Raw genomic sequence first — 13,996 nt, 5'->3', positions numbered from 1 at the left:
GGTGGCTAAAAAATTGCTTTTGCAATGAAGGTTGCTGTTTGGATTTGTTCAAATTTGTTCAGTATCTGTTGCTATTTTTTTTTTTTTTATTAACATAGCTTTAGTGGAGCTTGATTTCTCTCACCTATGAATATAAGGTAAAATATAAGGTTTCCAAGGAGCAAAAGGGTTAAATGTTGTGCCTGGTTGTCTGCAAAAAAGGATATGGCATCAGTAAATGTATCATGCAAAGACATGGATTGCTACATCATGCAGTAAAAACCTCAAAGCTTATTTTTAATTAAGTTTCTAGCATAATTGTTATTTTATCAGAATTGCTGAATCTCTTCCTTTTTTTAATTGTAAGTATCTGTTTCAAGCTGTCTGGAAACTCAGCAGGAGTTGGTGAGTTCTTTTGCTCATCGCTTACTCATCCTACATGTTTTAACTTGAAACCTCGCCTAAGGATAAGACTTTACAACCTTATAACTGGCTCATTTCCATTAGGTAAAATTAAGTGGATACAGCACAAACAGCACTTGTGGCAAACTGCTACATTTTTTTTCTGAAAAAATAATTTTTTCAAGCATAGAATACCCCTGCCCTTTTGGAAAAGGGAGGAATAAATCTCCCTTCACAAATTTTCTCCCAGCTTGTCTCTCTCATCTCCTCCAGAGTTTCCCATTTCTCCAGAGACCTGTCTGCTTTATGTGTATGAGCAAACATTAGGTTTCCTGTGCACTTTCTCTAATAGAAATTTGCTTTCCCATTACAGAATTTTTAAAACTTTTAGAGGCAGTTCAGGCAAGCTTCAAATAAATTGAACAAAATACCACACGGTCTGGTTCAGGAGATAGACAGTGAGTTGGTAACATAACACACCTGCTAATTTCTCTGGTGTGCTCTGTTGAAATTAAGTATAGTAGGAACAGGTTTTTTTTCTAGAGTTTTGGTTGTGCTTGAAGATGTTTTACTGGCACCTCCTCCCCCAGCTTTTTACGTCCATACTCGACGTATTTTAAGTTTAGGGCAAAACTTAAAATACGTTGAGTGTGCTTTGCAGCAGTTTAAATGTTTTTATAATCAGAAGTGCTGCAGAACGCTGTGCTTCACCTGCAGACCAAGCCTCTCTGTGTCCATGGTGTCAAGATGACTCCCTCCCTTAGTTCATGTGCCGCTGGAGATTTTACATATTGGGTTGTTTTCAGTCTTGGTAAAAAACTCCAGCAGCGTGAGCATGAAAGTTCTGTGGACTTGGGAATACACTTTCAAGGAGTTACTATTTTGTGGAGATACTGATAAGGGGATCTGGTAACACCCACATACAATGCCTGTTCCCTGTGGTTAAGCTATTTTAGAAGGCGTACAAGAAAGTTTCCCATATTTGTGGAAGAAAAGATCCATAAATTGCAAGAATCAGAATTGCAAGTGGTTCACTAGAGATTCCTCTTTGGTGAAGCCTGAAGTTGCACTGAAGGACGTGCAGAAGGGTAGGAAAATACAAAATAGAGTGCAGTGGAAGTAGAAGATGCAGTGCACTGCACTTCAGGAGGACTGCTGCAGACCAAAACTCTTGACAAGGCACCTGCAGAGCAAGTGTGAGAGAGACCAGCCCCAGGCTTGTCCAGGTGCCAGAGGGCTGCCTGTGAGGGTGTCAGCACGTGCTGGTGCATGGCAGGTCTCTCTCTGCAGACAGGGCTCAAAAGCCCACATACCTTGCTGTGCCTGATTTTTTTTCCCCCAGGAGGAGGAAGTCGCCTGTCAGAGACTGACTTACCGATGGAGATGAGTAGTTCATTCTTGGGTGAGGGTTCTTTTGCATCATTTGCATGATTGCATCAGCCATGGTGCCCTGGGGTGGTCTGGTCTGGTGCAGAGCTCAGCCAGGAGAGGCATGGAGGTGTGCAGCATCCAGAGCAAAATGAGACCGCCTGGGAATGTTCTTTGTGCTGGACAAAATGACAGCATTTATTTAAATTGCAGCATTGTCAGTATCTTATAGTGGATTTTACTTGGGTTGTTATTTTATTTTCTTAGAAGAACACAAATACCAAATAGCAAATTTTCATACACTTGTGTTTTGTAACCAGTTGAAGTTGGTAAGTGGCTCTTAATTATGGCAATGGACAGATGCAACGTTGGTCTTTGAAATGTGGTAATGGTTTAATTGGAAGCCTTGAAAGGAAAAGCTCTGCATCTTCCAGGACAAATGAATCCACTGCACAAATATTTCAAAACTTTATAAGATTTTTATGCAGTATATTTTGATATTTACACAGTGATGCTTTCCTGAAGCAATACACATGGTTGTAATTTGTATGCTTAATAAATGGTCGATTTACCTTCCTGTGGGAATGGTAAGTTTGCAACTTGTTAAACAATTTCATATCCCACTTTATGAATTGCCTTCTCAATAGACCTGTGGTGTTTTTATCACATGCTCTTGGACTTAATTTCACTTTATTAGTGATACAGTTATCTCGTAGCTGTTAATTTGTCATTTTGTGGTTTTGTACCATTTTTTTCAATTACTTCTGCACTGACTAAACACTGCTTAACAGCACCATGGCACTGTAACATCTTTCCTGTGTGCAGATCTCTGACATGCCTCCTGTTTATTATTATTTGGGATGCATCTAGAAGACAAGTTGTAAAATTAAGATTGTTCCTTCAATATATAACAGAAAAGGACTTGGAATTTTATAAAATTGAGTAAATATCACAGATCTACTTTACATAAAACTCACAGACATTAAAGATACCCTTGTTACTTTAGAGTGTTATATCTTAGGAGTGTAATTTTCTTACTATAATGCTGGCATTTCTTTTCTCAGACATGGGGCCTGCTGAGACCCTCATAGCTTAGCCTTTATGCAAAAATAACAGCATTTAACACTTTTAAGTGCTGCAGTTACCTGAGCTGTGGTGGCTTCCTTCATAGTGACTTCTGTAGTAAAACTGAAAATTAATTTTTATTAGGACTGTGATGTGGATGATGCATTCTTAAATTCCAGCATCATCAGCAGATTTTGAAAGATTTCTGTAGAAATTACCTTTGCTGTGCAGTTTTATGTGCAAGGGCTGTGGTCAAGCTACATGTGGAAAGATGTGCAACAAGAATGCCTTTGCAGGGTGTTGTTGTTATTGTTGTGGTTTTTGTTTTATTTGGTTGGTTGGTTTGGGATTTTGGTGTTTTTTTTTGTTTTAACTGTACATTAATTTTCCAGTAAAGACTAGAATAAGTTCAGTGTAAAAATAATTTAAGCATAAGGCAAATAAAAAAGCATCAGTTAAAAAAGGGGTAAGAGCAAGGAAAATAAGTAGAACCAAAAGTGTCTTGTTATTTTTTTCCTCAGAAGATTTTGTTAATTTATCGTTTCCCTACATTTCACAGTGTGCAGCTGACTGCACTCGTACAGGTTTTCCTGTGGAATGAATAATGAGGTGCCATTGGGAAACGTGTGGCTTTTGGTAGTTTATAAATGATAAAAACATAAAGAAGCACCCTAGAATACCACTTGGGATTAGCGGCGGTAGCCTGCAGTAGTTAGTGCTGTTGTAATGTGTGTAGGTGGAGGCTGCAGGTGTGCTGCAGCGTGCCCCATGGACATCAGTTGGTGTTTGGTACGCTCACCACGAAGTCGTACAGGCTGCAGCTCGTGTCAGCAGAGGGACTGGGGAAATGAAGACATTGTATGGTTTTCAGAGCTTCCCACACCCTCAAAAGGGTGTGAAGGTAACAAATTCTGCTGAGGCCAAGGACAAGAGCTGGCACCTCTGTGCAGGGGCAGCTTTGCTGTTTAGTTGTCTGGTTCAGCTTTTCAGCGTGCTTGGGGACTGGGTGCTGCATGGGCTGTCAGCAGAGACTAACTGCATCACAGAGCCGGCAGTATTCTCCATTTGAATTCAATGTACGCAGTTTTGGGAGACTACCAGGGAACAGAATCTGCATCAGCTTTTGTAGTGTGACTAGGTAGCTTTAAAAGGAGATGTTTGCTTCACATTGGGGTCTTTGAGACCTGAATGCCTTTTGGGATTTCTTCTCTTTGGAGGGAGAGGGATTCACTTATGCATCTATTTTCTTCTCCATACTGTTTGCTCACAAGACTTTACTTGCTCCCAGTTTAGTCTTTCCTTTTTTGCAATTCAGAATAAATACTTCAACTCTTTCTCCTTGCTAATGTGGACCTCTTGATCCAGTAATGCCTCAGCTTGAAGCACTACACTGGTAATAACTGCTACATCCCAGCCACGGCTGAGCAGCTGTATTTCCCAGCCCTGCCTAGTGAAGTGTGATGGGTTTGGACTGGTATTGGAATTTGGACCATAGCCACAATTTTACACCCTTCTCAGAACATCTTGTTATCCCCTGGCAGCCAGGATTGCAACCTGACTACTGTACACTTGTGTTTCTGCCCCATGAGAGCTGCAGCCTGTAGACTTGTAATTAATATCTATTGGTGTGGTGGCTGATGAACTGAGTACTAATTTAGACCAAAGCATCCTTTTTAAACTATTTCAGCAGAAACTGCTACCAGAACTATCTCAGCATGTTGCGTGCACTGTCCCCAGAGTGGAGATGCAAATCTCATTTCCATCTCTTCTAGGTGACAAACAAAGCAAATGCAGTAGTGTATTTCTCTGGAGAACAGAAGTGATTTGTGGAGAGCATGTTATTCCTTAAAGTATGTTCTCCAGTTCTCTTCACTTTATTTTAAAACTTACACGTAGTAGACTTTTTAGCTGATAGAATGGCCAAAAGTAATTGGGCAAACACAAAGTGCTAGGGGAAATTTAGGCTGGATATCAGGAAAAAGTTCTTCACAGAAGGAGTGAGTGGGCATTGGAATGGGCTGCCCAGGGAGGTGGTGGAGTCACCATCCCTTAGAAGTGTTTAAGGAAAAACTGGACATGGTACTTAGTGCTATGCTCTAATTCATAAGGTGGAGTTAAGTTGTAGGACTTGAGGATCTCAAAGGTCTTTCCCAGCCTAGTTAATTCTGTGATACTGTGAAAGTGAAACCTAATTTTTAAATTTTTTTTTTTTTTTTTGTGACAGTCCCAGGTTCTGTCTTACTAGTGCTTCATAGTTTTGGTGGTTTTTTTTTTACATGCTCCCAGACAATTATTTAGGTTCTAATTGCAAAACCTTTTTCTGGACACCCTCAGAGAGCATCTGAATAAATGCATGAAGAGTTACCAATTGCATTTTTATCTAATGGGCCAGTCAGCCATTTTCCCAGCCTGCTTTTAAATTCCACTTGAAGACAGATGCCATGTCCTGCTTGCACCTACATGTGCTATGCATCACCTCTAGTGACTGGTTGCTGTTTCCACCTCTTAACGTGGTTCACATTTCGCAGGAAGCACATCCTGCTTTTCATCTGCCATGATAAGGCTGCAGCAGGTTCTGGTGTTGATGATACACAAAGGGAATGGGCAATTTAATGAAGCACCAGGTGTCTGAAGGACATGATTTCTTCAGTATGAAATACTTGTTATTGGAAGTAATATTTGTCATTTCAGAGAGGTCTGTTTTCTTGGCTTTTTTAGTGGACTTTTTTCCACTGCTGTCAAGCTTGTCTTCTGGAATGAATTGGCCTAGTTCAACAATCAAACACCACCCAACAAAACTACAAAAAAATGCACCCCAGTTGTAGGGGGTACAGGCTATGTAATTTGCACATTGTTCAGAAAATTACAAAAAAAAAAAACAACTACCCTCTGATGGCTTCATTTCATACAGGTTAATTGTTGTGGTATCTTATCAGCAGCAATGACTCAGACTGCTATAACTCAAGAAACTGTGACCAGCCCTAAACCTTTCATTCCCATCCTGAGTAGTGCTGGTGGTAATGTTTCGTATTAATGATTGACTAACCTCTTCCTGGGCTAACTTTGATGTCTGATTTTTAAAAAAACCTTCCTGTATCCAGTTTATAGTACCTTCTTAAAACTTAATCCCTGCTCCAGATGAGCTTCCTGTATGATCTTGGTTTTCAGAAATCTGGGATGTTTGCTTCAGTAGCATTCAGCAAAGCCACAAGCTTGATAACAAGCACTAAATCCAGATGTTGTCCTTAATCTGATGCACGTGGTGAGCTTTGAAAGAGGTTTTGGTGTGTATTGGGTTTACAAGGGAGTTTTTTTTTCATGAACTTGAACTTCCCATCCCTGTGGATAGCCTCCGGTAGCAGTTCCTTGTCTAGATTATAGGAATATCTGTAAAAGACACTTTGTTACCCTGGCAGAATTTCTCTCTGGGTACACCTGTTGGTATCTTCACTGGATTTCAATTTGCTATCAATTTGCAGAAATTATTAGCTGGGGTGTAGGTTTTCTGATGGCTCCTGCTTTTGTACCAACTCCCCTGTCTTGGAAGTGTTTCTGTGAATATAAGGAAGCCTTAGTCAAATGCTCCCCTTCAAGAACTGGGTTAGAAATGAGGGAGACCCTGTGCTGGACCACCACCAGTGTCAGCACTGCTCGGCTTTTACAGTGCGGCTTTGTTGGGCTGCTTTTGAAGTGTCCCCACAGCTCTCTGCACATGGCAGCGTTTGGCACAAGGAGCCAGCTTGGCCAGTGTTCCCTTTTGCTCCCCCTGCCTTATGTCACTGAGCTCTGCTTATAATCCATAATCTACTCCTTTTAAATTAGTGTTTCCACGCCCTCTTGAAAACCATTTGTCTATTAGGCTGTGATGTGTATATGGCAAATGCTTAATTTGGTCCAGCTTAGCAGGGTGCATCCCCATGCTACTCTAAATCTGTAGGCGTATACTTCAGTTCTTTATTTATTTTAAATATTTATCTATATGGTTTTATTTACTTCTGTCAAGGTCAAATTTACACCAATAACCCAGTGCATGCAGTCAGACTGTGCGTAGAAAATTACAAAAATTGCAGTGGTTTGAGTTTCTGTGCTCACAATGGTAGTTTAGGGGGTTTTTTGTCTCATGGAAAATACTGAGAAAAAGTCACTTGGGTATAAAATATGTGGGTTCTGTAACCCAGCCTGATTTGACATAGGTTAGAGAAGCCATTCTGCTGGCAGAAGCTACCTGGGCCATTACTACTCTGGTCATTATAATTTCATCCAAATTACTGAAATCAGAGAAAATGAAATCTGTGTGGGAAAGAAGCAAACACTTCCACAGACACTGGGAATTTTGAAGGGCTTACACAGAGAAAAGGGTAGTTCAGATAATGCCACAAAGTTGCTTGTAGTTTTGTTAGATAACTGTTAATTCCCCTTCTAAAATCATCAAGGTGGTGAAGTTGATTTTATTTAGTCATGTAACTAATGTTGTTTATTGAAGCAATGTTTTTGAAGTTAACTATTTGAAATGCATTTCATGGCTGCTTAGACATAGTTTCTTAAGTACCTAGCCTGGTGTGCTATTTAATTCTCTGCTTGATTATTATGTATTAATAAAATTATTTCTTTAAAATCTTTCCAGCATTCCTAACATGGATGGCAAAGTAAGTAGATCAGGTCAGAAACTTTTATTTAAAAGATTTCACTAGATGTGGAATTAATCTATATTATTGTGGCAGTAAAAAAAAAAAAGGCAGAGTATGTTTCTATTATTTTTATCTTCAAAAACTCTTTCTCTAACCATTACATCTGAATCTGAATTTCTCACCGTAGAGTTGAAAAAAAATTGCATTTAACAAATGTGATTCAAAATTTTTGCAGATAAAACTGTTTCACAGTGTACTTTTTTTCTATTGATCCATCCTGAAAATCAAATCAAATCAGAGAAGGTAATTACCTGAAAACTGGAAACAAGCTGCACTGCAACAGGATCAGGAAAACCCTGAGTACTGATTGCACCTAGATTTTGCTGTCAAACAGTGTAAGTGGGGATGAGTGTGTATCTCTGGGGATTTCCAGTGCTTCTGACTGCACAAAAACAATGGAAGGGTAAAATTGCCTAGTTGCACTTTGTAAGGGACCAATCTGAACCAACACAGCTTTCAAAATTTCATATATAAGGAAATTGCTGCATTTTAATGTCTTGGTGAAATGTGGATGCAAGCTGAAATTTTGGCAGATTTCCAGCACAATTGGGATCTTCAACACTGAAAGACAGAGCAGGTTCTCTGAGTACACCTGAAGTTTAGGGCAGTGTCATGCACTAAACATGCCACTTCCTTTGCATGGCTCTAAAATGGCACTTAGGGATTTTGATTTTTTTGCTGTACTTGCACTTACTATTCCTCCCATTTGTCCAAATTCCAACTTCAGTTTTATGTTACTGAAGTAATTTGCCCCTGGTTCCAGATTTCCCATGACCTTAGTGACATGTAACCTATCTGCTGTTAACTCGAATGATTACAATCATCCATAAAACACCTTTAAAAAAAAAAAATAAAAAAGTGCTAGACCAGCTGTTTTCAATCCAGTGTATGCTTGCTCTTTCTACTTTGTTAGAGCTGCTGTCAGCCCTTCAGACTGTGCCACTTCCCTCAGAGAAATTTTACAATGCTTTAACTAGATCTCTGTCCTCTGTCATTCACCCTTACCCTTACTGCTAATTTATGTGCCCATATTTGTGGGACATTTGGAAATAAAACTTAGGAGTTAAGAATTTAATATGATACACAATGTAAAAATGCCAATGTACAAATTTGTAGTATGTACACAACTGTAAAAACTAGTTGTTTTTCTACATGACTATCTAAAACTTAATGATAGAATTGTATTTTTCTGGGGAAAAAATGCCACATCAACTTGCAATATGAAGTGCTCACAGTAAAAGCTGTAGCAGGTTTTGTCAAGACATATTTGCAACAACAGTTCATTTTCTTTTTACCTCCAATTTCTCTTCACATCTTCTCTTGCTAAGGCGAGTCTGGATCCTAGGCCCAGAGGGAGAAATAGTCATGTTTTAAACATCAGAATTACAAAGTTCTTAGCTTGGCCCAGATGTTTGTATTTTAAATGGAAAGGCTCTGATGCTGCCAAGTGCACTTCAGCCAACCTTGCTAGCTAGTTTTCTGGGAACAGCTGTTCTGTCCTCCAGGCTACTGTCAATCTCTGATTTATTCAAATGTTGCCCTTGCAGGTTAAGACAAATAATAGTAACAAGGCTAAAAAGATTAGGTTGCTCTTTGTTGTTGATCCAAGCTTCCTTCAAGTTCTGTCTTGCTTAAGTGCCTGCTGTGACTACTGGTTCTGTGCTTTTTCCAGTTCTACCTCTTTCATTACTAGTTCCAGCATCTTCGGTGCACTGAGTTCTTGACCTTTTCCCCTCCTGGCCTTTTTTTCAGCTTCTGCAAGGCACATCTGAGGTGGTTTCAGCTTTGTACCAGGACCTCTGTTGGGCAGCAGTAGGCACTGTGTCCTAGGGCTACAGGAATTCACACAGGCAGATGGTGCTGGTGTTCATCACTGGCTCTTACTGCGTCTGCCAAGCCCCCTGTTGTAAGAATCCTCAACACAGAATTCCTCAATACAAAACCACAACTTTGGCTTAAACCCAAACTTCCAGTGCTAGCTCCTCTTTATCCCAGGCTTTTTGTACCCAGAATTTCAGCTGAAGAAACCTAAGAAACATTTCAATCAACCATTTATGTTTTTTAAGTCTTATCTTGATGTGATGGGGTTTCTTTTCTTTCCAGACTCATTTTCTGTTTTCTTACAGAATAACCTGACATTTTTACAGGTCCAGATAACTCCTACTTTGTCTGGAGGAAGAATGGACAAAAGATGAAGGCATGCATCACAGAGCAATCTCACACACTGCTTGATGGCAGAGTGCATGTTCTCAGCTGGGTGAAAGATTCACTGTCAGAAAACACAGAATACAGATGTTCATTCATCTCAGAAGTTGGGAACACAACGTCTGAAGTGCTGATCACGGTGGAAGATAAAGGTAGGCTTATTTCAAGTGAATGCTGCTGACCCTGATGTGAGTAAAGCTCTACACTATCCAATGTGCATATCTAAAGATGGTAACCTGAGTCTGTCAGGGAATGCTCAATGCCGCTTTTTTCAATGACAGAGAAAAGCCACAGGAGTTATGCCATCACTCCAGTTACTTTGAAGTCCATCTCAGAAGCAGAATTAAGAGCATCTCAACCAAACCAATGTAAATGTAAAACAGACAGAGGGGCTCCCACTGTGCTCTAAAAATATGACTGTTGCTAGCAAAAGATAAATGGAAAGTATGTCACCATCAGTCTTAGATTCTGCAAAATAAGCTGACAAATACACCAAGCTGCAGTAACATAGCCCTTCTTAAATTATCAATGTAAGGAAGTACAAGGAACTCTTGAATTAAATTATGTGCCATCTACAGATTGCTGAAGGATCAGACCCAGCCAGTGTGGGTTTAGGAAGGGTAGGTCATGTTTGACCAACCTGATCTCCTTTTATGACCAGGTGATCCACCTGCTGGATGCAGGAAGGGCTGTGGATGTTGTCTGTTTGGATTTCAGCAAGGCTTTGACACTGTCTCCCACAGCACACTCCTGGAACAGCTGGCAGCCCTCAGCTTGGGCAGGAGCACTCTGTGCTGGGTTAGGAACTGGCTGGATGGCCGGGCCCAGAGAGTGGTGGTGAACGGTGCTGCATCCAACTGGGGGCTGGGCACCAGTGGTGTCCCTCAGGGGTCTGTGCTGGGGCCTGTGCTCTTTAATTAATATCTTCATTGATGATCTGAACAAGAGGATTGAGTCCACCATCGGCAAATTTGCAGGTGATACCAAGTTGTGAGGGAGTGTTAATCTGCTGGAGGGTAGGAGGGCTCTGCAAAGGCCATGGACAGGCTGGATTGATGGACCATATCCAGCAGTATGAGGTTCAACAAGACCAAGTGCTGGGTCTTGGACCAAGACCAAGTGTTGTGGCCACACTTTGCCCACAACAACCCCTTACCACGCTACAGGCTGGGGTAAGAGTGGCTGGACAGTGGACAGGAAGAAAGGGATGTGGGGTACTGGTGACAGTGGGTGAACATGAGCCAGCTCTGCCCAGGTGGCCAAGAAGGCCAATGGCATCCTGGCCTGTATCAGCAACAGTGTGGCCAGCAGGAGCAGGGCAGTGATTGTACCTGGAATTCAGCACTGGTGAGGCTTGAGTTTTGTGTCCAATTCTGGGCCCCTCACTTTAGGAAATTGATGGTGTGTGAGGTTGAGACGCTGGAGCATGTCCAGAGAAGGGCAACAAAGCTGATGAAGGGTCTGGAGCACAAGTCCTGTGAGGAGAGGCTGATTGAGCAGGTGGTGTTAGCCTGGAGAAAAGGAGGATGAGGGGAGACCTTATCACACTCTGCAACCACTTGACAGGAGGGTGTAGCCAGGTGGGGGTCAGCCTCTTTCCCAGGACAAGAGGACACAGGCTTAAGCTGTGAGGTTTAGGCTGGACTAATTAGGTGGAATTTCTTCATGGAAAGGATAATTAAGCATTAGAATGGGCTGCCCAGGGAAGTGGTGGAGTAACTTTCCCTGAAGGTGTTTAAAGACTGACTGGTTGTGGAGCTGGGTGCTCCAGTTGACAAGGTAGGTTTATCATAGGTTAGATTTAATGATCTCAGAGGTCCTTTCCTGACTGATTCTGTGATCCTATGATTATTGAAAAACAAGGAATACCAGCTGGACATGTCCATCGTGTCACTGGTACATCATGTTAACTGGTCCTCTCTAACATGTCAAATCCTTCTCCCCAGGCTTGTTATTTACCTGGAGCATTCCTGTGCTTGTTAGATGAATTTGAATTATAAATTTGTAGGTCCTGCCTTCTAGATCTCAAATCACAGATAATGGTACTAAACCTGTTTCCTCTGGAGGCTATCAAGTTTGCTGCACAGTGTAAGAGTTGTAACCATTTCACCAGAACTTACTGACAAATAACATGAAAGGATGTACAGCAAAATGAAGGCCAAGACATGGGTTCTTTCTAATCCCCTTCCTGCAGGACAGGCAGTCCTGAATCTGAACATGTACTGACTTCTGCCATTACATGCTTATGTAATCATCCCATTCCATTCTCAGATAATGCTGGTCAGGATGCATGGACCAAAGAATTTGATAGCTGGAGAAGTGCCATCAGTGAACATGACAAAATGATGCAAAACTGGAGGAAAACATGGGTAAGACTTTTATAAACTGCCTCTTGCACTTCTGCAACTGCATGTATTTATATAACAAAATGATTGGTGTTCCTGACGGTGTCATCATTCTTGACCCCCTCAGCAGTAAAGTCTGTTCTATGTATGACATTCATTTCAGTTATGTCAGCTTGTTCCTTCAGTCTACCAACCAAGTGCTCAGCAGTCAGTAGTTCTCTTCCTGCCCAAAACAGTAAGTCTGTGTATAGTGAATAGAGTAGATCAGGATCATCACACCTGTAGACTAGCTGGACTGCAGAGACTACTGGTCTTCATAAATGGTACTGTTCATAAAAACTGACTTTTTTTTAAACAAAAAAGAAAAAAAGAAGTCCATACCCATGTATTAATACTTTTCTCCAACAGAGATCACTTTTGAAAACCTCAGATACTATGCACTTGTTGCCTGTGGAACAGTTAGTGTAGGCAACCTTAAGCCCCATTTTCATTTTCAGGGTGGTATTAACACATCATTCTGAAATTTTTCTTCAGGAGACCTGCAACAAGAGAAATGGCCTCTAAGAAGGAGATATGTTTGCAAGTTAGGAGTAACTGTTAATATTACAGCATTTGGAGATGTCTTTGCAAGCATTAGCGCTGACATTAAAACTGATATTCAGGAGAATCACCTCAAGCATGAAGTAGAAGGGGATATTCTTACTGCACCAAAGAATAACTAAGCTGAGTTACATGGTACAAGAGAGGCCATCCATCCCATGCTGCAACTATCTCTGGTTTTCTGATGTCAGCTATTTCAGCTTAATAAAGGAAAAAAGTAGTCTCAGCAAGACTTGTGCTGTTCAAAGAACATGATGTTTTCTGTTTTGAGTTTATTAAGCCAACCAGATAATTTTGGACTTGAGGATCTTGGCATCACATTTATTTAAAGGCATTTCAACTTGTACACTTTCTTTTACTATGTTTACCCTTATGTTGCCAGTGTTTTGAAGAGCATTCCTTTCTAGTGTCAGCAAGCTCATTTGTTGAAACGTATTTCCTTTGGTAATTGTGCTGGGTTTGAGTTAATTTTCTTCACAGTGGCTGGTATGAATTTGTGCTGAACACAGGGTTGATAATGGAGAGATGTTTCTGTTATTGCTGAGCAGGGCTCACACAGAGCCAAAGCCTTTTCTGCTTTTTGCACTGCCACAATGGCAAGAAATTTGGGGGTGCATGGGAGGCTGGGAGGAGACACAGCCAGGACAGGTGACCCCAACTGACCCAAGGGATATTCCAGACCATATGGCATCATGCACAGGATATAAAGGCAGGGGGATATGTATGGAGTGATGTAATTTTTTTTCCCAAGAAACCATTGCTTGTGATGGGGCCCTGCACTCCTAGAGATGGCTGAACACCTGCCTGCCCATGGGAAGCACTGAATTAATTGTTTTGCTTTGCTTCTGTGCATTGCTTTTGCTTTACCTATTCAACTGTCGTCTCAACCCACAGGTTTTCTGGCTTTTACCCTACCAATCTGCTCCCACAGCGGGAGGATGGGTGGCACTTGGTTGCTGGCTGGGCTTAAACCATGTCAGTAATAAAGTTTCTATACCAAATAAAGAAGTTCTGACTAATGCTTAAAGTATGCAAGAAGACTCTTTAATTTTTGCAAATTCTTCTATATTTGAGATAATGCAGCTTAAAAATTCTATGCTGAATGAATTCAAAGACCATTCCTTATGATGATCAAAGGCAGACTGAAAATGTGAGGACCCACAATATCCACAGTAGAAGTGTTCTACTGCATTACTGCTCAGAGTTTTGTCTTTCTGCATCTAAGAAACCTAAGTCTGAGGTATAAATTAAATTTTCTCTATTATCTGCTCAATGGATTTCAACCATCTGGAAGCAAGTAAGATGCTCTCTAAAATAATCAATCAGCCCAGGCAGAGATCTTCT

General features: G+C 41.0%; 1 protein-coding gene across 3 annotated transcripts in view; it reads left to right on the top strand.

Moving 5' to 3' along the window:
- The window catches only part of SEMA4D (semaphorin 4D), a 97,809-nt gene extending 84,930 nt beyond the window's left edge, over nucleotides 1-12,879 (top strand). For 2 of the 3 annotated variants that reach the window (XM_015652761.3, XM_015652760.3), the window contains 3 exons: nucleotides 9,650-9,859; nucleotides 11,979-12,076; nucleotides 12,587-12,879. In XM_015652761.3, the coding sequence (XP_015508247.1) occupies nucleotides 9,650-9,859; nucleotides 11,979-12,076; nucleotides 12,587-12,616 (338 nt within the window). In that variant the 3' untranslated portion in view covers nucleotides 12,617-12,879. Of the gene's footprint in view, nucleotides 1-359; nucleotides 385-7,438; nucleotides 7,461-9,649; nucleotides 9,860-11,978; nucleotides 12,077-12,586 lie in introns of those variants that run through there. The other variant, XM_015652762.2, reaches the window with a different exon arrangement.
- Nucleotides 12,880-13,996: the final 1,117 nt, after the last annotated feature.

The sequence above is a fragment of the Parus major genome, chromosome Z, assembly GCF_001522545.3.
Source record: "Parus major isolate Abel chromosome Z, Parus_major1.1, whole genome shotgun sequence".
Taxonomy (NCBI): Eukaryota; Metazoa; Chordata; class Aves; order Passeriformes; family Paridae; genus Parus; species Parus major.
Note: the sequence above shows the minus strand (reverse complement) of the source record. Positions and strands in the feature narration are given on the sequence as shown.